Below are 27,022 nucleotides of genomic sequence, written 5' to 3' on the forward strand. Positions count from 1 at the left end.
CCAGAATGCACTTGGGTGCAATGTCTTAGCTTTGGAAAAGATTCCAAGAACTCTGTGAGCAAGGTTAAGTAAAATAAACAGAAGGAGAGGTTACACAGGTCAGAGGAAGCACACAACTCAGGGGGCACGAGTTGAAGTGACAGCTGCTTGGAAAAGCGTGTGTTGAAAAGAAATGCAGATAGCAAGTCCCCGATCGCTGAGTAAAAAAAAGCCCCAGCGCGAACGCAGGTGTCTGCTGACTCCAGCAAAATAACAAACACACATGCTGGGAAATTGACAAGAAAATGCGGGCAGGGAAAGGTCCAAAATAAAGAAGAAATATTCCCCACAGGAAGCGTGGTGGCAAAAATGTACGATAAAAAGGCAGGCAGACAAACAATGGAAAGGCAAATGGGTAGAAAAACAAGGAGTAGCACGAGACAGGAGCACTGTCAACTAGCGTTGGGAAAGAAATCAGTTGCAACGCACCGGTTGCCACACCTGACAGCTAATTATAGCCTCTGTTCCAGCGAGGCTAGAACGCAACGTCCAGGTAAAGGAGGAGCTCAGTCCTTCTTCCATTGTTTCCATCTCTTCCACAGGCTACATGGGTGTTTCATGAAACTAGGCAAGGTCCCAGGTTGGTAGAAGCGAACCCACGCCTCTAGTAAGGAAATTATAGACAGTCCTGGTTACCTTGCAGTTTTTGGTTTTAGTGAATCTTAGGCATACACTGATTCTCATGCTAGGATGTAGTATTTCTCTGTGAGATTATTTATTTATTGTGGTGTAGACACTTGGTCTAAATGGTGGTCAGTTGACACGTTTTTCGACCCAAAGGGGGCCTTATCAAGGCAAGGATAATTGAAGAAAAAGATTAGGGGGTTGTTGCCCCAGGATGTGCCTCATATTATAGTTATATTGTCTTGTCTCTCCCAGATTTGGGTTAGTTGTTGTTCAAAGCTGTTGCTTAGCGATCGTGGTATATCCCTCACTTCACTTCCCCAAGTAGGCCGCTCTGCTCATTTGATTTCCTGGGCATCCCGATTTCGCTCTTTGCACATCACATGACTCTGGGTTTAGGAGACTGAAAGTCATTTGTAGGCTATCTCAACTTACCAGGGCTTGGTTCTAGTGGATATTTGGGCGCCAGGCCCCGTATTTGGAAAATTGGCACCAGTTGCAGATCCCTCTCCTGTAATCTGGCTTTCCACTGGGTGTTCCAATTGCTGGTGCTCCACCGTGGTCAAGGCATTTACCAATGCAGAGGTTGGCGAAAAATCTTCCATATAAGCCAAGCTAAAGTCCGCTGGTTCACTCACACACTCTCTATGTCCGAATACACTTCCAGGATGCTGTGATCCGAACTTTTTACAGGTTTTCCGGTGGTTTTTACAAACTTGTCAATTAGGCCCTTTAGCCCTTCCGCTGAGCCCTTTGTTTGCTTATTTGACTTCTTCTTTTCCTTCCTGGGGGGCACATGCTGGCTTTTGCTTGTGTGTTTTGCAGGGGTTAGATTTGGTGGTGGTTGGTAGTTACAACCTCCTCAATTGTAGGGGGAGACTGACTACGCCATAGGCTCCTCTTGAAACTCTGATCCACTTCACCCTCGTTTTGGGAGAATCATCTGATTTTTGGGTTTCTTTTATTTTAAACTGATGCATTTTGTTTCCTTCCCCACTGTGCTTAATGTTCTCTGTTTTTGCTGCTTGGTTCCCGTTCTTTTTTGGAGAGAGCGGCTCAAGGCCAGAACTAGTACTGGCTTCTTGACCCCCCTCCCTCCTGACTGTGGTACCCCTACTTTGCCGGCATGTTCATCTTGGCATTGAACCCTTCCATGTATGAAACCCTCCTGAAACACCAATTGGGAGGACATTGTAGTTAGGAGGGCGTGCTGTTTGCAAAATTCCTCAGAGATTGAGTCGTATGGATTCCCCATCCGGAAAGGGTAAAGTTCAGAGCATGAAGGGCAGAGCCCGGCGTGTTGGGTATGTTGTGAATGGTAGTATGCATGTGGATGGATCCCTCTTCGTTTTGAGAGGAATCCTGCAGTGGAAGGTCCAGAGGTGAAGGCATTTGCTTAGGGTCCAAGGACTCTTAGGCAAAAAACTGTGGGATTGGGACAAGTTTTCATCTGTCACAAATTGAGGCCGTGGAGAAAAAGAAACACGCTGTGTTTCCAAGATTGGCTCAATCTGTTGTGGCAAAGCATTTTTTTAATCGGGTGAACACTTCTTGCACTGGCTCTGCGGGGATGTCTATCATTTTTTTCCCGTAATAATACAAGATAGTTGTAGGAACACAGTGTCTGTTCAAGGGGGAAGCACTGGAGACGCAGGGGGGCTTTGTTTCTGTCTCCTGATCGGTTATCCAATGTGTGCCGCCAGGTTTTCGGTGTGGAAGATCTTTGCACCACTCCTTAAAGAGTAAATACTCATTTATGGCAGGCTGTGCGGATTGAGCAAGTCTGTATAGAGGGAGAAAATAGAAATAGATGCCCCTTCTGGTTTACAACCTTCATGTCAATGCAAGGAGCGCTCACTATGCTAAGAGTACAAGAACCGTTTAGCAGGCACGGCATACCTGTGTGACTCACTTTACTCACCAGCAAGCACCCCCCTCCCCAGGCTTCCGTCCATTGCCTCTTAGAAAACACTGGCTCAAATGTCCCCTGGGGTGATGTAACTTTTCCATAGAGCAGGGCTGGGAACATCAAGCAACCAGCAGGAAACACAGTAAACACACTTGCACTAATCCGCTTCACTCTAGCTGCAGGTTTTAGCGTGGATGCTCCGCCTTCACACAGATGGAGACTGTAGAAAGACTCCGGTTCGGACTGTCAGTGTAGAGCTCCAGTAACAAAACACACTCGCAGCACTCCCTGGTCTAACTGGTTTAATTGGTTGTGTCCATTGATCATTGTTACTAAAGTTCCTATTTTCAGAGCCTTGATTGACATTCTTTTATTTTGACACCATCGTACTATTGTTTGTGTTGCAACTTTATCAGCTCACCCCACTCCTGTAGATAAGCCCATCTATAGGCCACGTTAGCAAAAGAGGTGAAGGTGATACACCTATAAGGCTCTGCCCGTTTCACCTTTAGGATTTGGATCACTGCTGGTTTAGTAGCAATGACGGCCCGGGTAGACAGTTTAGCCGGTATTCATCCCTGTACTTATGCAGATCACAAGTCATTTGTTCACAGCAATGAAGAGCATTGGTATAGTCGGTATGATAAATGCAGCTTGTATGTTGTTAGGTACTGCCACATATTATGAAATCATGTTACGCCCTCTGCTCCCAGACTTGCAATTTATCAAGGTCCCCCAGTCCATTCTTCCCACCCCAATTGGCTGTGCTCTACTCCCATCCCCTTGTGACCGTCTACTACTTCTACTACTCTATTAAACATCAGTGACACCCTCTCCAACACACTTACACACCCAATTTTCGCCAGTCTCTTTTTTACCCCACTACCTTAGCAGGAACAGCACTCGTCCTTTGGTCGGCTGACACTTCCCATGCTTCTTTTGATCCATTGTTACCCAGGATCAGTTAAGGAGCCGACACCCCTGCCTTGCACCTGCTGCTCTCACATGTTCAACATCTTCCGGTTCACTGCAATCTTCCTAACCTACAATAGGTTGCCTGCTGTTCTACTCTGTCACTACGTCTGATGGGGGGGTTGGTTGGTTGGGGGGCGGCAGGGTATAAAAGTAAATACAGAACAGCTGATGCCATCAACGCTGCTTAACACGTCATGTCTCACTTCTCAACTATTTCAGATTTCATGAGCACATGGTGCCCAGCAGCATTGTCATGAATCAGGATGCATGGACTCAGCAGCACCCAAACACTTTAACAGAGGCCCACATCCCATTTGAATTCCACAGTGAAACAGCACTCGCCAATGCTTGAAACCTCCTCACCACACTCACCCTTCTCTTGGTTTTCTGATGCCTTCTGCACTGTTGCAAACTTCTTCTTTTTGGACTGTAGCACCTCGGCTTGCAGGGTAGTGCCCAATCCTGTATTGCTACCTACTTACTGAAATGCCAGTTTTTCTCCTCCTTGCGTTCCACAGCATCCTCTTGATCCCCGCTATCAGAGGAGTTGCGCAAGTGTCTGTTCTTTGACCTCTACAAGTTACTATTTACGTCCAGCTCCTAAGCATGCACTTCTCCTGCTGTGGGTTCCCGTACCAGTTCTTATCCAAATACTTTTCTCTTTCCCTCCTTAACCAGAGCGTTCTTCCCACAGCACTGATTGTCTGTCTAAAATTGCCCAGTGTGCGACAATTTACCACCCGATACTCAATTTCTCCAAAACTCATGTCATCGCCACCAGCACCTTTCCTCAAATTCTCGCCTCTTTCCCTCCACCATGACAGGTTCACATTCCCCATGACTAGGAACCCAGAGTGACCTTTCTGACTCCAGTAGGAAAACAGGTGGATTCTGGCTGGACGCAATGTTTTTATGCCCTGAATGAGGCAAGAGGATGAAACATTTTCTTGGTATGAGTTCTGTCAGCAGGTGGAGCACCTTCATGAGAAAGCACTGGGACAAGGAACTGCTATTTCATTTTATTTATTGTTTGCTTGTTAGGCGCTTATACAGAAAATTAAGTCTGTTTATTAAAAGTGGCGAGAGGGGCGCGGGGGGACATGGGATTGAAGTACATTAGAAACACAAATATAAACCTACTATGCAGGAAGGAAGAGTCTATTATCTTCACATTCAATGTTGCCACTGCAACCTTCAGCCGAACACCGTCTGGTCTACTATCAGCTTCTTCCGACTCACCGGCTGTGCTGAAATCGTTGGTGTTTCCTTCGCCGCCAGAGTCAAGGACAGTACCACGATGGCAACCACTTCTTCCCGCCCTGGCAAACAGGGCGGGAGGGGTCCATGTATCGCTGACATTCCGACACCACTCGCCAGCTGTGATTCTCAATGTTATTTTTCCTTTCACAGAGGCTTTGCAGGTCTAGGTTGGAAAGGGCAAGGGTAATTCCCTCCTAGTCGTCCTTTCAGATCTCTACGCCTTTCTCCTCAGTTTTAACTGCCGTCATGGAATGGCTGCTTCCTCGTGCATTCCGGCCTTGCTCAAGTGTGCTCTCATGCTCCACCGCTTTTTATCCCAGTGAGGAAGGGAAAGGGCAGTCAAGTGTGTGTAGTTATCAGCACTGCCTGACCCTTGTGTTGGGACATGTCAGGTAAATGGCTCTGGTGTTAGTCCATTATCTTTCACAGTGTGAGAAAGTGTTTGGGTTGGAAAAGGGGGCGTGGTAGAGCTTCTATGTATCCTACGGGGTAGGATGAGGAAGAGGTGTCCTAAGGAAGGGGATACCGCATTTCACCCTTCGGTGTCCCACTTCCGCTCCCCAAAGACACGCCCATCCAGGTGAACCTCCCGCAGCGGTTCAACCCAGGAACTGGATCCAATAGCGATGGTCGTGTCCAGGCCACCTGGGTGACAGATACTCTGGGAATAGTGGGTGAGACACCTTCAGGTTTCTCACAGTCCGGGACATTTAAATCACTGAAGCAAGAAACGCAAGCAGGCTGCTGGCAGGAGAGAGTTACATGTCTCTGTGCAAAGTGACGCCTGGAAGGAAGTTGGTGAAGCTAACCGGCTTAGGAACCTGAAGGGAGAAGCCTGCTGGAAGTGGATGACACACAGCAAGAACGCCAAAAGCCAGTGCAGGGCTCCTGGGCACTTGTTGGCGTTGGAGCACAGCGCTTTGCTCACCAGAATCCCATGCGAAGCAGACAAGCACAGCAGAAGCTTCAGGAAGCATGAGAGCAGTGGAGAAATGATTGCAAGCAGAAAGCAACAGGAGACCATCAACAGGGGACCGTAGAAGAAACGAGATGCCATCAAGAACAGTGCACCCATAAAGGGACAGAGAAAACCGGGATGTATTGGCGGCTGCACCAAACTTAAATTACTGATAGCAAAACCAAGAAAGAGAGAAAATAAACAGTTTCTAAACCACGAGAAAGACTGAAAGAGCAGTTTTCTAAGAGGAGAGACTTTCAAGTTAGTCAATGCATGCTGCAAGCATATGAGACAAAGACCATATATAAAAAAAACAATTATACTAGCCAAGGAGGCTAAAAAGCGGAAACATCAAAAGGTGGGAAAGTGGGCAGGAGTTCACATATGAAAAGCCGTGGCAGGAGAGTATACCAGGTATCCGAATCACATGAAAAGGAAGACAACCAGTTTGAAGAGAACTTTTGTTGATGACCCAAGGGAATGAAAAGAACTGTTCTTTGCACCCAGGAAAGAAGGTCTGAGCAATCAGAATCCACCTTTCCCGGGCGAGATTCTGCCTTCACTGACTGCCACCATTAAAAAAATAGGGACTTGGTCCCTTTTCGGATTATGTTGGTAATTTTTTAACATATTTTCAATGGCCGCCATCATCTGAAAAGGGACTTAGTCCCTCTTCCATTTTAAGGGTGGCTGCCATTACTTATGTCATTTTTGTTTTCTTCAGGAGATGTGCTTACGCAGAGTGTATCTCCTGTCATGCAAAAGCAAAAAAAGCTATGCGTATCCCATTTTAACGGCCCACAGCTCGGTCCTACAAAGCACAGGCTGGTGGGCCATTAAACACCATGTCTGACCCGGCGGCGGGGCGGTTTAAGCTATACTTGTAACCCAAAAAAAGTGATGAAGTGTCCAGCGGAAGGGAAGAACCCTCTGGAGCAAGGATGCCCATACTTGAAAGACTTCTTTTTTTGTGGGAGTTATACATTATTCCTTTATTTTCAACATTTATACAACACTCAAGGCCAAAGACATTGGGCCTCATTACAAGTATGGCAGTACGGTAACAACAGTGCTGGTAAGCTACTGGCACCGTACCACCATACTACGAGTTCTGCGAGCGGGTGCCTTTCTGCCCGCCAGGGCTGACCTGGCGGGGGAACCGGCACACGCTCGCAGACCTTGACGGTAGCATCGGCACTGTTATTAATGGTGCTGGTGCTACCGTCCTCCCCATTCCCTTTGAGTCCTATGGGACTCGATGGAAATGGGGAATATTCTTTTTCCGGGTAGAAAAAAAAATGACTGGCGGCAGCCGGCTACCGCCAGAGTCATAATGAGGCACATTATCTTTTTCACCTCAGAATTCATCCTTTTCACCTTAGAATTCATTTGTTTAGAGTGTGAGGGTCAGAATAGTACTTCCCCACAGGATGGTTTTGTTTTGGACTTCTGGCATCGACAGATCCTTAGTTTTGAGTTTAGGTAGGGAAACTCTGCTAGTGCAGGGACAGCGAGGCCTTTCCCCAAACCAATTGGTGTTATAACAAAAGTCTTAAGCCAAAATTCTGTCTAACTCAGCTCTCAACTCACACACTTTTGGCAGGTGTCACCCACCTTGTAAAGGGCTGACTCACCCGCCAATCCTCTTGCATGCCCATTAATTCCAATGGGCATCTCACCTGCCAAAAACAAAATAGGGTGATTTCCCCCGCCTTTGCAACACAAATGGTTGAGAGCTATGCTAACTTGTGTCGCAGTATACTCCTCAGTTAACACAATTCTATGCAAAAGAAAGTTCATCCATCGCTTTTATTTTAAGAAAAGTGGCAGGTCATGCTAGCAATTTTTTATACTAGAACAGGAAATGTAGAATGTGGGTTTAATTCACTGGATTGATTACAAATCAATGGATTGATAGAAAATTGTGTAAACACTTATCTTAATTTCCTCCATTTTTTCTGTAATGCCGATGAAGGGTAAGGTGTGGAAGGGCACACCCTGCAGATTTGAACACAAGCACCACCTCCTCCTTACCCCACCTCTTCCATCACTACCACCTCCCACCATGTTCACCTCTTTCCCTACCATCCACTGAACCCATCACCACCTCCTTCTCGTTACCCCACCTCCTTCCTCACTACCACCTTTCACCATGTTCACCTCTTTCCCACCCATCCACTGAAACCATTACCACCTCCTTCTCTTTACCCCACCTCCTCAGTCACAACCAGCTCCCTACATGATCACCTATTTCCCACCCCCTTACCCCACCTCCCCAGTCACAACCAGCTCCCTACATGATCACTTCTTTCCCATCTCTCCACTGAAACCATTACCACCTCCTTCATGTTACCCCACCTCCTCAGTCACGACCAGCTCCCTACATGATCACCTCTTTCCCACCCCCTCACCCCACCTCCTCCGTCACTACCACCTCCCACCATGATCACCTCTTTGACACCTCTCCACTGAAACCATCACCACCTCCTTCACGTTACACCACCTCCTCTGTCACGACCAGCTCCCACCATGATCACCTCTTTGCCACCCCCTTACCCCACCTCCTCAGTCACAACCAGCTCCCTACATGATCTTCTCTTTCCCACCCCCTTGCTCCACCTCCTCAGTCACGACCAGCTCCCTACATGATCTCCTCTTTCCACCCCTTACCCCCACCTCCTCTGTTACTACCCACTCCCTCCATGGTAATGACAAGAAAGTTTAAGACAACATTCCCATCACAGTGTCTCAAGAAATCAAGACTGTGGGCATGTATCTCCAACCTAGCCTTACCATGGATAGGCAGGTAAATGCCATTGCACCCTCCACAGCCTATCACTCTAAACTGATCAATGCAATAAGGCCCTTCTTCTCCCAACAGAACTGCATCACCATCGCAAGGGCCATCATTGGTTCAAGGCTGGACTATTGCAATGCCCTCTTTGTTGGGACATCCCAGAAGAATCGGCTAAACTCCAAATAGCTCAGAACAATGCCTTAAGGGCCGCAACAGGCATCTCAAGCAGGGATCACATTTCTGGGGGCAGGAGGCAGGTACACTGGCTAGCTGTCAAGGAAAGGATTGTCTTCAAAGCACTGGCCCTCACACATAAAGGACTTCATGGCCTGGCGCCCCCCTACTTAGCACCCAGGATCACCAAACAGACCTCCTCCAGACCATCTAGGTCTGCCAATGCCAATCGTATCACTGCACCTCCCACATGTAGAGTACGTGCTGGGGGTTCCAGTTTCCCAACCATGGCCACAACATTTTGGAACACCCTCCCAGCCCCAATCAAGATGATTGATTCTCATGCAGCTTCAAAACCAGGCTATTTGTCTGAATGGCCCATCCCATCATGCTATGCATTCTTATGTGTTCTTCCTGTCCCTCATTTACTGTTTGTTCTGTAAAGTAATTTATTAGCCTGTAACCAAGCAAACTGTATTAAGCATTTCTCCATGGGCCGCACTCCTGTAACCCTCAAGCAAGCTCTCTTACAAGTCCTTACAGCGCCTCAATGCCTGTGGGCTGTAGCGCACTCTACAAATCCAAAAATAAAGAATACATTCCAGCATCAATCTGGAATAGAGGTGGCCCCACTAATTAAAACAAATGAATTGCCTCCGTTTCAGGAGGCAGTTTACACAAAAACGTTAGGGAAAAAGATTTAACACAAATGGAGTTCCTAACAATTTATGTTCAATGTTAACACAGTGACATATTGGCTGAAGCTCAATATTCATTTCATCAGCATTTCACTCAGTGTATGAATCCTGGTGGGAGACATTTACATTAGACATGTCAGTTTATCCAAGACCAGCTTTATTTTATAAACACTATTTCTTCATGGAATTTAGGGAACAGCTGTGATATCATTACACCCACAACTCTCATTTCAGACAGAAAGGCACCATTTCATTTCCAGATGTGCACGACTTTTATTGTCTCACAACACAGTGCATATTTCTATTACATTTGCCCTTTCTACTCTATTCACAGAATGACACTTTTCTAAAATACATGTCCACATAATTTGACATCTTCTCTGTGCCCTGCTCATCAAACCAATTTCTTTTAAGTTAGTGCTTTAATAGTGGGCATGCACCCTCCCTTGTGTAATCACACACCCACATGTCGATCCCAAGCTAGGGAATCATCTACTAATCCTAAATGCTCCAACAGAGATAGGCAATAGTGTAACACACTAGAGGGGATCCTGAGGAGAAAAGAAAACTGTAGTGCTATAGAACATGCTACAAACAGTGGAAACACTGCAGCATTCAGTGAGGATGGCACTCCTGGTGAGGCATGCATTTGGCACTCCTGGTGAGGAATGCATTTCTTGGAAACTGGCTTCTAGAGTAACATTGGAGAGTCCAGTTTTATGGATGCCATTATCCATGTTTCCCTTTGCAAAACAGTCTTTGCACATGTGTTGTGCCAAGCTAGTCTAAATGCCATGTGAGAATATAGCCTTCTCCATTTTTATTATTCAGGAGGGCTCCAAATAATTTAAATTTGCATTGTTTTAATCCCTATGTAATGATGTTGAAAGTAAAATTACTTTATGGGGGTGTACAAATGTAATTCCCAGTAGAGGCATTTCTAATGGATACCTTCCTGCCACGGATTCCTCATCTATGATATCCATATCCCAGTGCAGCTGTTCTCTAGAAACATTCCTGCCGTCAGGGAGCTCAGCATGGCTATGTGTCTGGTCCGTCCAAAGCCTCTATGAGCTTTACATCAGAAAAGACATTGAGGCCAGTGTAAGTAGTGGAGCCACGCCCCCATGACCTCCGATCCTTTTTCCTCATTCATGACTAAACGTGAGCTTGCCAGAGACCAGATATCCAGTTGCATTCATAGTCAATAGTTATTGGTAAGCACATGAACAGTGTTATAAGTTATAAACACACCCATTTATTAATTTTAGAATCAAGACTATGGGCCTCATTATAACTTTGGCAGTACGGTGTGAACGGTGCATCCATGCTCCCCATCTCCATTCTGCTCTATTCTGTCTATGGGCAGAATGGGGATGGGGAGGACGGTAACACCGCCACCCGCGAATGGGTAATTATCGGCTCATTCAACTCGTAATGGGCCGGTAATTGCCCATTCACGGGTGGCGGTAGCCATGCATGCCATACAGGGACGGCTACCGCCAACCTCGTAATGAGGCCCTATTCTACTACACAGCAGAGTTACCAAGCATTTGCATGAAAGAGAAAAGTTGAAGAGGGGCTATTAAGAAACACTGCAAAAAGGGAGTATACAAATTTGACAATTTTTGATTCAGTGCTGGTAAATAAGACGTACCTCATGACTAAAGCAGTTCCCACACTCAACACATGTATGCATTTTCTTTACCTGCATGTGTTCTCTGGTGGCTAATAAAACGTCCCTTCCAAGCAAACCATTTCCCACATTCAATGCATTCTTAAGGTTTCTCACCGGTATGTGTTATCTGGTGATTAATAAGATGTTCTTTCCGAGCAAACCCATGTCCACATTCAGTGCACTCATAAGGATTCTCACCTGTATGTGTTATCTGGTGATTAATAAGATGTTCTTTCCGAGCAAACCCACGTCCACATGCAGTGCACTCATAAGGTTTCTCACCTGTATGTGTTCTCTGGTGATTAATGAGATGTTCTTTACAAGCAAACCCTTTTCCACATTCAATGCACTCATAAGGCTTCTCACCTGTATGCGTTCTCTGGTGCCGAATAAGGGCTCCTTTCTGAGTAAACCGTTTTCCACATTCAATGCACTCATAAGGCTTACCACCTGAATGCGTTCTCTGGTGCCGAATAAGGGCTCCTTTCTGAGTAAACCGTTTTCCACATTCAATGCACTCATAAGGTTTCTCACCTGTATGTGTTCTCTGGTGGATAGTAAGGTCTCTGTTTGTAGCAAACCCTTTCCCACATTCAGTGCACTCATAAGGTTTCTCACCTGTATGTGTTATCTGGTGATTAATAAGATGTTTTTTCCGAGCAAACCCATGTCCACATTCAGTGCACTCATAAGGTTTCTCACCTGTATGTGTTCTCCGGTGCCTAATAAGTTGTCCTTTCTGAGCAAACCCTTTTCCACATTCAATGCACTCATAAGGCTTCTCACCTGTATGCGTTCTTTGGTGGATAGTAAGCTCTTGCTTTGTAGCAAACCCTTTCCCACATTCAATGCACTCATAAGGTTTCTCACCTGTATGTGTTCTCTGGTGATTAATGAGATGTTCTTTCCAAGCAAACCCTTTTCCACATTCAATGCACTCATAAGGCTTCTCACCTGTATGTGTTCTCTGGTGCCTAATAAGTTGTCCTTTCTGAGCAAACCCTTTTCCACATTCAATGCACTCATAAGGCTTCCCACCTGTATGTGTTCTCTGGTGGATAGTAAGCACTCCCTTTGTAGCAAACCTTTTCCCACATTCAATGCACTCATAAGGCTTCTCACCTGTATGTGTTCTATGGTGGATAGTAAGCACTCCCTTTGTAGAAAACCCTTTCCCACATTCAGTGCACCCATAAGGCTTCTCTCCTGTATGTGTTCTCTGGTGGCTACTAAGAGCTCCCTTCTGAACAAACCCTTTCCCACATTCAATGCACTCATAAGGTTTCTCACCTTTATTCATTTGCTGGTGGCTGATAACTGTATCATGCAAATGGACGTCATTATCAAATTCAGTGCACTGATAAGGATTTTCACCTATGTCCTCATGTGGGCAATAAGTATGTTCTTGAGATGGCAATTGTTCCCACATTTTGTGCATATGCAAAGTGTCTTGCCAGTTTATTGTGGCAGGTCCCTTCTCTTAAGAGGAGCCTTTTCAATTAACCTTTTCCAAATTCAGAGCTCAAATGAAAAATGCTTTCCTTACTGCACATAACACATAGTCATTTTCATGCTAGATATTCCTCTCCCCCAGGATTTACAGAATGAACACGCTTGGTCACTGGATGTTACCACAAAGTGGTTGCATGGATGGAAGCCATCATGTATAAACAGGCTTCGCAGCCCAGTTCCTAAATACTCTGAAAAGGTAACTGGACCCCAAATTTGCGCACTTCCAAGAAGCTTGGAAATTGCATATTCCAACAATGAGGCTTTTCACCGCGATAGTCCAGAGAATCGAACAATCACTGTTTTTGCATTTCTGGGGCAGTCACCTATTAACATAAAAGGAGAAGCACACTATTAGTTTCAATACGTTCACAATCACAGGCAGCATATTTAACAAGACTCTACTCAGTACTAGTGATGTTAACTCCTCACATACTAACTTATTTCACTTTGAAGTGCCATCTATTGGGGAAAGGCACCCTATTAGGGGGCAGAGAAGTGGTGCTCCAATGGGAACATTTAGTGGAACAGAGGTAACATGCAGCAGGAATAATACGATTCATTTTTATTTAGAAATGTTTTGCATCCAAAACACTAGGGAAAAACACAGGCTTGGTGAACAAACATTCTAAATGCATATTTTATGTTTTTATTCGGAAATGACAAAATTAGCACATGGAAGCTCCCAATTTCCATACACAAATGATAAAAAGCAGACGTTTGCCACCAATTGGACATCTGCTTCACCAGTCCATTATGTAATCTCTGATGACTTGTGTATTGGCCCAAACATGAATAATATAACCCAACAAACAGCATTATCGAGGAAACAAGGACCGAATTGTGATTTAAAAAAGGAAAGCACCAATCTCTTCCCATGGTGAGAAAGGCACAGGCCATGCTGCCACTACATTCAAAACATTGGGCCTCATTACAAATCGCCCGGTATGGAAACAACGGTTGCAGTAAACCCGCCGCCACCGTTGTTTCCATGCCGGGCGATCACAACTCCTGCAGGCGGGAGGTGATGTTCCCGCCAGGTCTGACCTGGCGGGTTTAACACCACCCGCCTGCAGGCGGACGAGGAAACACCGGCAGCATTACGAGATCCTGCCGGTGTTTCCATGATCCCCATTCCCATCGAGTCCCATAGGACTCGATGGGAATGGGGATTAACACCATTACGCCTCCGTTATTCCCGGGAAACTGGGGTTGTAATGCCCCGGTAATTCCGGGAATCACGGAGGCGGAATGGTAATACAAGTCCGGCGGTAACCAGGCGGTTTTACCGCCGCGTTACTGCCGGAATCGTAATGAGGCCATTTGACTTTAAACCTAGATAAACTGGAGATGAGGGATGGATTTGGAGTTTGTGTCAGAGACCAAAAGAATAGAAAGTGTATGAAAGACTGAACTCCACAATATCACCCCATTTGCCTACCTAATTTTTATATAAATGCCCCCTTGCCAAGTACTACATTTAATTGGCCAGAGGGATCCCACTTCCGTTTCTCTGTTCGAAATACCACAGTGTCGTTTTCAGGAGGTGGTACACACTCTGTTTTACTGTTAAGGAGTGGGTGTAAATGGGTCTGTTACTTACCAGGCTCCCCCAACCTGACCCAGACCCCTTTTTGTGGATTCTGATCCTTGCATCTTAGGTCCAATTTCAGCGTGCCTTTGTATCCTCTGTGCTGTGACCAAGAACTGCTTTCATCACATTCCTGGTAACCAATGGGGATGTTGCCCCATCACTGCCATTATCCACAAATTGATGCCACCATTTAGTGATTCCACACATTATTCCTGTTGATCTACTGTGGAAATTCTACTCGACCTACTCCAGGGGAATCTGCTCAACATAATCCCACAGATCCGTGACCTGAAAGGTACGAGAATTCTAAAGCCTGCATCTATTGCAACCCATATGGCAGCGACCCTGGAATAAGATGTATGTGTTAATAGTATGCATAGTCACCCCAACTGTCCACCTGTTTCTCTGCCAGACCTACATTTATTGTGTGTCTGGTGTAGGTATTGTGGGTCTAGTGTAGGTATTGTGTGTCTGGTGTAGGTATTGTGTGTCTAGTGTAGGTAGCCATCACAAGAGTATATGTGTGAACCTTTGAGCTTTCCAGAATGGGGGACAAACACCAGTTTGAGGTGACACGATGAAGTCATCTTTTGGGAGTGCTCTATGCTCGGAGTGGATAATCCTTAGAAGACAAGCTCCCCCTCATCTGTTGTCAGGTGCATCATCTGTGTAGCCACCACCTTAGGCTGTGCAAGCTTACCCACCCTCCAGAAGCAACACCTCTTTTTTAGGATGTCAAGGCCCACAATATTTAACAATCTTGGCCTAACCATATCCTTGTGTGGCACATATCAATCTTGAGTCCCCTTTAAATCCAATTTCTGCGCTCCCCGAATGTGTTTCCATTTATCTGGCCACAATGTACTATAATAGGCGATTGCAATAAAAAGTAGAATGCCCTGCTGTACCTCAACACCCCTATCCTAGTCTCTACATGTGTGCTTCTGAACTCGCTTAGTGATAACTAATTAAAAACTCCATCACTGAGGTTCTTTACTAAGAAGCAGAATGGGCCAGATTCCTGCCCTTGACCCAGTCCCCTCCCGACATAGCAAAGACCATTGATTCATTCACGAGACATATCTTTATCATCTTCCTCTACCACAAACGTAATGCACAGGTTTTCCCAGATCCTTCCATTGTTTCACAAGTTGCTGAACTGCTCTCAGCTGGGCTGTCAGGAACCTACAGCTGAACACTACCACAAGTTGGCAATGTAATTCTAGCAGAAGTAAAGGCTGTGCATAGCCCAGGCCCTCTGCCTCCCTGCATCTTAATATTGCATCAGCCTGCCGTGATACTGCGAATAACTTTGCCCGCCAGTGATTGGTCTATTAAAACGCACCTTGCTGCTGCCTTCAGCCATGGCCATCTCTCTGTACTCTAGTGCCTGGCTATCAACGTCAATGCTTCCTTTTCCCAGGACGTCTGCCCAATGGACCATCCCACCATGGTAGGTGCAATCCTGCAGGAAGCCTCAGCAACGGGTTGGTGGGAGATCTCTGGAAAGCCTAGATATGGATTTCTCATTCATTCTCTCCTCAGCCTCACAGGTGTTGTATTGTGCTGTTGCCTTCCACAGCCCTCGTCCTCTGCATTGGGTATGCATGAGGAACGAGGCATACTCCTCTCCAGACCAGATGATCCATGTCCACTTGCCTTTCTGACATTCCCCTACTGGGTAGTGTTGGAAGGTTTGGGAGCCTGTGTAGGCTCACATGAGATGCCATTTTGGCAAGCATATAGTCTAAGACGGTATATATGCAAAGCTATCATAGTATACAATAAGTGGCGAGCACCAACGTTACTTGAGAAACTAAAAACCAAACTGGGGTGACATCTAGGAAGCAAATCACATTAATGTTGGTCTCAAATGAATGTATTCTATGCAAATGGACTCCATAAATTTGTTATAAGCAAATCTTTTTCAGTTGGCTAATTGTTAGCTAAGCCCAAATAGTCTGGTTATTACTTACGCTCTATTAGCGTTGTGTGTTTATGTTAGAAGAACGCAACATAATTAATACACATATTTCCTATAACCTAAAAACCCACATTACATCAGTGTTTTGTTAAAATCATCAATTTTAATTGATATGCACTAGAAAAGGTAAACACAGAACAAAGCTCTAAGTACCTCGACGCCACAGGTCCACCAACCACTTGTAAAACACAAAGTCAAGACAGCTGCATTTTTACTGAATGATTCAATGATCTTTCTTTAATAGAGAGGGCCCGAAAGCCTCCTTTAATCCATCATTCTAGGATGAGCTAGACCAACCCTAACTTTCCCAAAAACACACACACTTAAGGCTAATCAAATAATGCCTAATATGTCAGCAAACCTCCATTACAAAATTACATATTTTATTTTACAACAAAACAATGTAAATAAAATCTCAACACTTCATATCATTCAAATACCACAGGAACCCATGTGTGCATCATCGTGCCAACTGTTTAGCATAAACAGTTGGCAATCTCTTGGCACGATTAAATCCGCGCCTGCCCGAAATCTCTTCTCCATCCCCCGCCCTGACCTCCTTCACTACCTTCACTTCTCTTACTTCCCTATTCTCCCTCCTACCCACCTTTCCCACCCTCTCCTTTCCCTCTTATGCCTCCTCCTATCCCAATGAAACTTCATCTATATTCCCCATCTTGACTCCCTCTTCTCTTCCCTTACTCCTCACCCCTCCCTTCACCTTTCTACTACCCAGGTAAATTGTTCTACATATTGCTTCATTGGTTTGTTTCATGTTTGTAAATATGCTTCTATTTCATTCTTTTTTGTAATCCTGTTGTAATAATGTAAATCGCTTTGGATTAAAGCGCTATATACCCTTATAAATACAAATAGACTTCACTGCAAATCAATGGACACAATTTGAAGACACTAATGAGATTGTTATATTTAATGTGATATTTATATCTAATCGGTTGTCTGACGACACGCTGTGTTTCCATCCACTTCGAGCTTAGTGACTTATGGCTAGTAGGGGACCTTCATCAGGACAAAAACAAGCATTGGCAAAACCATTCGTTTTGGCTTTTGTATGGACAAGGACTCAGGATTTACCAGGCTCTAGTACCTGGCAATAAGATGATAACAGCTAGAAAATGGTGCGAGTACCTGGCCATATGATGTCAGTGTGTGCCAAATGTCTATCCTATACACAAGCCAAAAGTGTTGGCTTTGCCAGTGCTTTTTCTAACAAAACTTCAATGCAAGGAACAGATGTGAGGAGACGTATTGCTTCTAAATTGAGCAGCTGAAGGCACACTCAGTGATGGTATCTTTATTACACCAAAGGTTCCTTTACAGCTGCAATTGAGCCATTCTAAGATAGAAATAACACTGGCAGGCCCTATATACACAGCATAATGTTTGATGTTGCTGCTAGACAGAGATAATTCAAATAGGTTTCAGAAGGATGTGTTTTGGGTGGGAAGGGTAGGTAGTGAGTGGGAATGGCCATAGAAATTGGCCTGGCAATAGGCAGTCAATTGAGTCAGTAAAATGCCAAACACAGACAAGCTGTGTGTCCTTCACTCCTATCTGATCTCCCGCTTATCAATATTCTAAGGCAAAACATTTGCCTTCTAGCACCAGCTAATACCCAAAACTAAGAAGGGGTGTACAGATAACATGCAATCATCTTGTCACCCTCCTTTAGTGATAAAAGGGAATTAAGATGGCCGGTTTTCCCAAAATGATTGTTCAATTTAGGTAAAGAAAGAGAAATTATTTTTCTTAGAGGAGAGAGCTAGTCAATAATTAAAGTGGTATCCATAGTTTGCTAATGAGGTGCTAAACCTTTAAGGTTTGGTTCAGTTGTGCAACTATTGAATAGTCAAAGATGAATGTTGCACGAGACGTGACGGAGGGCGTGCTATAAAAGGGCAGGGTGACATTCTTGGTGTTCCAACCACATAGGGAGAAGTACAGAAAAGCCAACTGCTTTTGGGTAGTACAATTCTTTTTACAGGTATTGGTATCAAATGGAAAGTTAAAGACAACAGGCGGTCAATTCAAATGGAAGGCACTCAAATTATTGTCAGTTATTGCTATTATGTGCAAGGTACTTGCACAATATGGCACGAGTTTTCCTTGCTGAAGCCTCAACACTCCTTCGCACGTTTGGACGCCTCTCAACATTAACTAGTCATGGTCACCATTGCTGAGAGGCGGGGGACGATGCGAGAAAAGGGATGGCCTTGAGGGGTCAAGAATAAGCCATTTTTTCTTTCGCGAACCCAAGCACTTCCACTGGCTCCCAGTTGCTGCAAGGATTAAATTCAAGACCCTTTGCATGTTCCACAAGGCTTTCTGGGGCCTTTGACCCCACTACATCCAACTCTCTCTCCCAAAATACCTACCTGCTAGAGCCCTTTGGTCACTGATCTCCAACTCTCCGCAGATCAGATGTTTCTCCAAGCAGAGAGTAAGGGGAAAGAGCTCTCCTCCACAGGTGGCTTACGCTGGAATGGCCTTGTGAGCCAGATCGCCTTAAGTTCCGGAAGCTTCTCAAGATCCTCCTTTTCTTCTTCTCTCCCTCTCCTACTCCCCTGCCACAGTGACTCAAGACCTTCCCTTTTCTCATTTCCTTCCCTCTCCCCTGCCAATTTTACCCCTCTGCCCTGGCATGGTTCCTTCAGAGTCTTACAGGGCACCAGCCCCCTTGTCCAGTCCACCCATGCCCTTGTTCTCCCCTGACCCACCACACCCTCCCTCCCTTGCCCCACACCCCCCCGCCTGCACATGACTGGATGGCCATTCCTTCCCTCTCCATTGCACTTAGCTTTGTTCCCTTCTCTTCCCCGGCCCTGTCCTCGTCACGGGCCCAACTGCCCTGTTCCAGCACTTCACCCCTCCTCCTGCACTTCTGGTTACTGCACTTGCATGATCTCAATGTCACATGGCCTAGTAAGACCACTTTTCGTCTCCCCTGGTTTCCACCCCACGCCCCAGCCTTATTGCACCTCAAAACACTTGTGTATAGGCGCATTACAAATAAACCATATCGAGAAATACCGATTTGCTACCGCTATACTTACAGTTACATTAAACTACATAGGGAAATATGGTACCCCGACGTAACCAGACCAGCCAGGTCTGTGGCTCAGTGGACTGATGCATCCACTACAGGGGCCTTTGTTTGACCTCATGGTCACAGGTTGGAATCCTGGCAGGTTCCCTCAGCCCTTCTTCCTTCCGAGGTTGATAGGAGTACCATTAAGTTGGGTAACAAACAACTGCTATTAGCGCCAAGATGCCCCTACGGGGGTGAACGTGAGCTTTATAAATACACCGGTTATGTTACAGAGTTGCTAGCGCTATACTTAAGGTTACTTGGCACTACATAGTGAAATATGGTACCCAGCATAACCATAACTATCGAGTTGTGTGGTGGGTCGGAAGAAGGAGCCGGAAACAGTGAGGACATTATTCAATATCTTTAATGAAATTATAAATAAAAGGCTCATCTTTCCCTGTTGCTAGAGGGAACACTCTACCCATCTAAAGGAATGTGCTAGTCAGTTATTAGGAAGTCCAATGTAAACGTGTCCTCCTTCCAAACTAACTATCTGACCCTACCACTATATCCAATGAATTTAAATAGGCCAGGAGAGTTTCTTATATTTGCCTGGTCTTCTCTTCAGATAGTCTCTTTATTTATACCTTTTCTCTGTGGTACAGATATTTCTTGACATAGTCTCCTTGAATCGTCTCCGAGATCATTTCTTAGTTTTTGTGCTTTCTGTGGTCCTATATTTAGAATGTTTTCTCTGGCAGTGGTTCCTCACATTCTTGTTGTCCCTTGTAGACACTTCCCAGTCTCTAATTTCAGGCTTTCGCGAGTTGGGGTATCTTGACCCCCTTATCAGGCTTTCCTAGTTATGAATTGACAGTCTAAAACTCACTCCTCTTTTATCCTGTTCATATGGTGTTTTCCCTACCTCCTAGGGGGACTCGTTTCCACTCTCTGTGTGTTCCCCCCATCTGGTTTGGGTAATGCCCTTTTATATATTTTCACTTCTCTTGTTAACTGGCTTCTTTTTACTATTTTGTCCTCAGGACTGGAACAGGATTCTCATCTGATAATAATCCTCTTTCCTAACCGCAAAGTATAAATTAGTTTTACATAATTGATTAGCAGAGCAGGCTTTTCTAATATGATAAGTCATTTATAACGCACCTGTACACAAGTGTTTCTAGGCACGAAAAGCCAAGGAAGGGAGGACAAAACAATCTTACTAGGCCTAGTGTCATTCAGAATGTGCAAGTGCAGGGGGAAGGGTGCAGGACAAGTGCCAAGGGGTGGGGGGGAGCGCAAGTGGTCAAGAGACTGTAGGGTTGCAGATACAGTCCCTTAAGTGGCTGGGTAGCCTGGAGGCAGTGCACGGGCAACTGATCATGCAGGAGCCACTGATCATGCAGGAGCCTGAACTCGTAATATCAGTGGGTGGCCAGGTAGCCAGTATGCCCAGCAGTCGGGGACATCAGCAAAGGTGAGGTAGAGAGAAAGCAGAAGTGTAACATCCCCTTGTCTGACAATCCCCTCCCATTTGTGAATGTTGTTAATCCGTCCTAGGAACCGCCACTTAGCGGGACCCAATCCAGGGACTCAAAGTGACCACTGCATCCACGACACCTGGACCCTCTGCAACCAAATTAAGGGATCCCAGTGAATTTAGGAACCCTAGTGGTGGTTCTTAGCTTAATTGGAATAAGGGGGACAAGCTTGCATAGTAATTATACCGCGCACACACCCATAACAGAGATTAAGGGATGGAAGGTAGTCACCCTACTTCTTCCTTGCCCAATCATGATTGGTGTAGTTCTAGCCAAGGCCACAGATGCTTTTTTTTTAAAGGATTAAGGTGACTGCTTTTAATGGAAAATATAAGCAGAAGAACATCTGCTTACAATGTAAAGAGCATGTGCCCCCTGGACATCCTTTAGGCCCCACCAAAGGGGACGGGAGGACCAACTTGTAGGTGGGGGGGGCAGAAACAATAGGTTTACTCAAAGTGGGGGTGAGGGAGGGGGGGGTAAGTATGAAAACCTTTGGAGACCACTGTACTAGTGTGATCAGATTGGGAAAGGACGCCTAATCTCCCACACTTCACTGGAACAATATACTCATCTGTTGGCTTTAAAGGCTCTTGACTCACTACAAAACATATTCTTCAAATTAAAGGCCACTGGGTCTACGTACCTTAACAGGGAAAGGCTCCGCGCTAGAGGGCTTAAAGGCCACTGGGTCTACGTACCTTAACAGGGAAAGGCTCCGCGCTAGAGGGCTTAAAGGCCACTGGGTCTACGTACCTTAACAGGGAAAGGCTCCGCGCTAGAGGGGTAAAGGCCACTGGGTCTACGTACCTTAACAGGGAAAGGCTCCGCGCTAGAGGGGTTAAAGGCCACTGGGTCTCCGTACCTTAACAGGGAAAGGCTCCACGCTAGAGGGCTTAAAGGGCACTGGGTCTACGTACCTTAACAGGGAACGGCTCCGCGCTAGAGGGCTTAAAGGCCACTGGGTATACGTACCTTAACAGGGAAAGGCTCCGCGCTAGAGGGCTTAAAGGCCACTGGGTTTACGTACCTTAACAGGGAAAGGCTCCGCGCTAGAGGGGTTACAGGCCACTGGGTCTACGTACCTTAACAGGGAAAGGCTCCACGCTAGAGGGCTTAAAGGCCACTGGGTCTACGTAACTTAACAGGGAAAGGCTCCGCGCTAGAGGGCTTAAAGGCCACTGTGTCTACGTACCTTAACAGGAAAAGGCTCCACGCTAGAGGGCTTAAAGGCCACTGGGTCGACGTACCTTAACAGGGAAAGGATCCACGCTAGAGGGCTTAAAGGCCACTGGGTCTACGTACCTTAACAGGGAAAGGCTCCGCGCTAGAGGGATTAAAGGCCACTGGGTCTACGTACCTTAACAGGGAAAGGCTCCACGCTAGAGGGCTTAAAGGCCACTGGGTCTACGTACCTTAACAGGGAAAGGCTCCACGCTAGAGGGCTTAAAGGCCACTGGGTCGACGTACCTTAACAGGGAAAGGCTCCACGCTAGAGGGCTTAAAGGCCACTGGGTCTACGTACCTTAACAGGGAAAGGCTCCGCGCTAGAGGGATTAAAGGCCACTGGGTCTACGTACCTTAACAGGGAAAGGCTCCACATACACTACACATTGTAAAAAGAATATAATAAAAATACAATGAATCTCAATATTCATGAATATTACACCCTATTGCACAGCATTGCTTCATTTTTTTTTATTTATTGTGCATTTGTTAGGTGCTTGTACAACAAGTACATTGTGTTTCTAACCGCCAACAGGGAGGGAACATGGGACAGAAAACAATACACTGGAGGATAAAGACAAACCTACTAGGCCTTGTGAGCATTCAGAGCGTGCAAGTGCAGAGAGGAGAGGGGTAGAGTGGGGTGGGGGGGGGTGAGTGCTGAAGTGCTTGTGAGTGAGCAGCAGGTGTAAAAGTGCAGGCCTACAGTGGCGAAGTCTGTTAGGTGTCAAGGCAAGTGCAGCGCGCAGGCAGTGGCGGAGCCGATTGGTGTTCGGGGCCCTGGCCTTCCACACCCAATCACAGCGACTGAGATTAGCAGAGGAGGGAAGAAGGGATGGACGAGGTGAAAAGGAAATTCTTAAGGAGCTTCCGGAATTTGAGGAGATGCGGCTCAAGAAGAAGGGGGAGGCTATTAAATAAGAGGGAGCCAACTGAGGAAAGAGATCTGCCTCCAGCCCTCTGTTTAGAGAAACGATTGACACGCAGATAGTTGGCACCAGAGGAATGTAGAGGTCTAGAGGGTGAGTAGTTAGTAAGAGCAAGATGCAGATAGCCTGGCCCCAGACATCCGTATTGGATGATACAAAGGGATTTGGACTTGATCTTTGCAGCAACTCATAGCCAGTGAAGAGATTTTAGGGAAGGAGCGATGCGGTCCCTAGGCTTGAGGCCAAGGATAAATCTTGCTGCCCTATTCTGTATTAGCTGCAGGGGTCATAGAGAGGATGAGGGTAGATTCAAGAGAAGGCTGTTTCAGTATTGTAGCCTAGAGAGAACCAGAGCTTTGGTAACAGTGAGCTTTTGTGGGAAAGTGAGAAATGGGAGAATTCCTTTGAGAAGGAAGAGTTGAAAGTTGAACTTCTTGGCAATGTCCTGAATGTGCGGGAGGAAGGAAAGAGGAGTTAAAGATAACTCCAAGGTTTGCGGCTTCAGGTGAAGAAGGGGGAGAGCCCATAAAGGATGGCCAGTCTTGCTGTCATTGAGGCACAGATTGTTGGAAGTGCACCAGGACTGGGTGGCAGCTAGGCAGTATGCAAGAGGGTCAGCAGGAAGCTGGAAAAAGAATTGTGTCTCATCTGTGTAATACTGGAATCTGGGGGAGAAGGAGGAAATGAGGAGTGCCAGCAGAGAAAGTTAAATGTTAAAAAGCTAGGGGGGAGAGATTGGAGCCCTGGGGGACACCACAGGTGGAGAATGATAGGTGAAGAGAAGGTGCCCAGATTAACTTGGACGAACAATCAGTTAGGAAGGAGGTCAGCCAGTCCAGTGCCTGCTCCAAGATATGAAGGGTTTCATGGAGCAGTTTTATGAGGATGGAGTGGTTGACTGTGTCAAAGGCAGAGGAGAGTGTGTCCAGAGATGGGAGCAACTCTTCACAGGTCTTAAGAAGAGCAGTTTCCGTGCCTCTGGTTGCTCGGAATCCAGATTGATGGTTGTGGAGACCGCCAACAGGTTGAATATGTGAGGTAAATTAGGGGAAGGCCAGCTTCTCCAGGAGTTTCCCAAGGAAGGGGTGACAGAAATGGGTGGTAGTTGGCTGGACAGGTAGGGATATGCTGACATTTTTTTCAGGAGGGGGTGCACAAGGGAGTGCTTAAGGGAGGAGGGGAAATTACCAGTAGCAAGAGTGAGAGAGTGAGAGAGGCTGGAGAAGAGGGTAGCAAGGGTGCTCAAGATGTCCAGAGTTTTAGTGGTGAAGTGTGTGACCAGTGCATTGCAGAGGGCCTTGGTACGAAAGAGAGAAGGGGGAGACTGCAGAAGGCTTGGCTAGTTCCCTGCAGATTTTAAAGAGTTCAGCCATGTTGTTGGATGCACCATATACCCATGCCTGGATCTGGGCCCTTTTGGAGCAGGCGGCAGGAACGTTTGTCAGAGGGTGAACCCGAGGTTCGCCACTTCAGTTCCGCAGCTCTGCACTTGAGTTTCACGGCTGCAAGTTCGGAGTCATACCAGGTATTGCGCTTGGGAAGCAGGTTTCAAGCAGATCCTCAAGACTGGGGCAAGAATGTCCAGAGTGTTAGTAATGGCCAGATGGAGGATGCTGAGAGCAGAGTCAGAGGTGGAGTCTGGGTGGGGGCAGAGGGGGATGAAGTTGGATGTGAAGACAGCACCTGACACTTGTTTCATCAGACAGATGTTTGTGAATGATATTGGCGGGGCTGGAGGAGGTGCGGTTAAAGGGCCGAGGAAGAAGGGAGGAGAGTGGTCTGACAAGGAAAGAGGTGTGATCAGTGGCACGGGAGAGAAGGAAAGATCAGAGTGGATGAGGGTGTCAAGAGTGTCCTGCTGTGTGGTTTGGACCCGAAGGGAAAATAAAGAGGGAGAGCGAGGTGAAGAGGTCAAGGAAGAGAGTGGATACTGTGACAGCAGAGTACAAGGGGATGCTGAAGTCGCCCAAGAATGGAGTTTAAAGGAGGTTCAGAGTAGAGAGGAGCAGAAATCAGCCCATTCAGAGAGGGACAGGGTGGTAGCACCAGGGGGCCCGTAGACCATGGCAATGGTCAGAGAGGAGGAGGGAGAGATGACCAACTTGCAAACCAAGCTCTCAAAGGGAGAGTAGAGCTGAGTGGGTAGGAGGGAGGAAGGAACCCACTCAGGGATAAGGGGCAACCCCACTGCCAGCACAGGTATGTCATGGCTTGGAAAGGATCTCGTAGCCATCAGGGAGAAGAGAGTCAAACGCAGTGACTAAGCTGGCATTGAACCATGTTTCGGTAAGTGCGAGAATGTCGAGGTCAATGTCTTCAAGAAGGAGGCAGATGTCAGTGGAGTGTTTGATGGCTGACATATAGTGACTATAATATTTAGTGAATCATGTCAAAAATTCAAGAAGTACTCTTTAGATGTATGCATACCCACTCATACCAAGGCATGGAACCTCCAATAGTGCAGATCAAAAACAACACAAAGAGGAAAACACCTCTGGCAATGGTGATCATTAGTACAGTAAATTGTCCCCAGATATTATCAACATGGTCTTTTCCTTCTCAGTCTCAATGCCCACACAAGATATTAACATGTTGAGAAAACTACTGGCACGGGGCTAGAATTGGAGCAGAAATCACAAATGCAAAAACACAGGGGGGCAAGTCAAAAAAACAGAATGGTCCCACTTATTAGAGGCTAGTGATTGGTTGAGGCCCTATTAGAAATTTTGCATACAGTGATCTTTCATAGTTGGTGTTTACAAAACCCAGATACACTTCATAACCCATATTCTGCTTCATATTACAGTAGCGCAGCAGGCCTGCATAACCCATATTCTGCTTCATATAACAGTAGCGCAGCAAGGCCTGCATAACCCATATTCTGCTTCATATTACAGTAGCGCAGCAAGGCCCACATAACCCATATTCTGTTTCATATTACAGTAGTGCAGCAAGGCCCGCATAACCCATATTCTGCTTCATATTACAGTAGCGCAGCAAGGCCCTCATAACCCATATTCTGCTTCATATTACAGTAGCGCAGCAAGGCCTGCATAACCCATATTCTGCTCCATATTACAGTAGCGCAGCAAGGCCTGCATAACCAATATTCTGCTCCATATTACAGTAGCGCAGCAAGGCCCGCATAACCCATATTCTGATCCATATCACAGTAGCGCAGCAAGGCCCGCATAACCCATATTCTGCTTCATATCACAGTAGCGCAGCAGGCAGTTGAACCTTCGGCTTTAGAAACAAAGTTGCATTCAAAATTCCTCCACATCGCTGATTTCACCTCTCTGGACTGCACCAGTCATAGCTGAGGGAATGCACCAAAGCTCACTCAAGCCCAGTACTCTCATTTCTACCTTAATATGTACGAACCACGCCAGAGCCGCAACCCCAGCCTGCGTCAAAACATCTTTCACGGCCTCCCTATACTTATTTGACCACAAGCAAACTCAGCAATAAATTGGCCGCTGTCGTAATGTGGACTTTGGAACCCCGTTTCCAACCAAATCGGTATATTCGGGGTAGCCAAATGGAAACCCAGCATGTTTGTGAGATATTTATTTTCAATTGTAGCTAGTAGTGAGCAGTTTGTATTCCCCCACTGCTCCGCTCCGTAGATCGTGCCTGCCTTGCTTGGGCTTTGTAGGATAGCAACATTGCCAAAGTTGCTCGAAAACCTCTAGAGGGCCCCACTGTATTTAGCCAATGAAGCCCTTGCCGTGGCCATGTGCAGATCCCCAACAGCAGGACAACGCCACCTTCAAGCCTAGATAAATCATAGTGGTCGACGCAATCTATGCAACCCTCTAACCTTAGGGGCTTCGGTTTCTTCTTTTCCCCCCCAACACTAAAGACCATGCTCCTAGTGTTTGCGGCATTGATGGTTAGGCCATTTCCTCCTTGAAAATCAGATTTTCATTGTTACAAAACTCAGTGGCTCATTCTGTCCATCTTGGATGGATGAAGGGCTGGATGGACCTGCAGGATTCAAACTAGTGATTATGAGATCACACAACCAAGGATCCTACCAGAGAATGCACTAGTCCACTGAGCCACAGACCT

The 27,022-nt window shown here is 46.2% G+C and overlaps 1 protein-coding gene across 3 annotated transcripts in view; it reads right to left on the reverse strand.

Annotated features, from left to right (window-relative positions):
• Positions 1 to 27,022, reverse strand: part of LOC138560842 (zinc finger protein 585A-like) — a 332,450-nt gene that overhangs the window by 177,285 nt on the left and 128,143 nt on the right. The window contains exon 3 of one of the 3 annotated variants that reach the window (XM_069642749.1): positions 11,311 to 12,422. The exons of the other annotated variants lie outside the window; for them this stretch is intronic. Coding sequence (XP_069498850.1) covers positions 11,311 to 12,422 — 1,112 coding nt within the window. The remainder of the gene's footprint in view (positions 1 to 11,310; positions 12,423 to 27,022) is intronic. 3 annotated transcript variants of the gene reach the window in all.

The sequence above is a fragment of the Ambystoma mexicanum genome, unplaced genomic scaffold, assembly GCF_040938575.1.
Source record: "Ambystoma mexicanum isolate Mex_15411 unplaced genomic scaffold, UKY_AmexF1_1 Mex_scaf49, whole genome shotgun sequence".
Taxonomy (NCBI): domain Eukaryota; kingdom Metazoa; phylum Chordata; class Amphibia; order Caudata; family Ambystomatidae; genus Ambystoma; species Ambystoma mexicanum.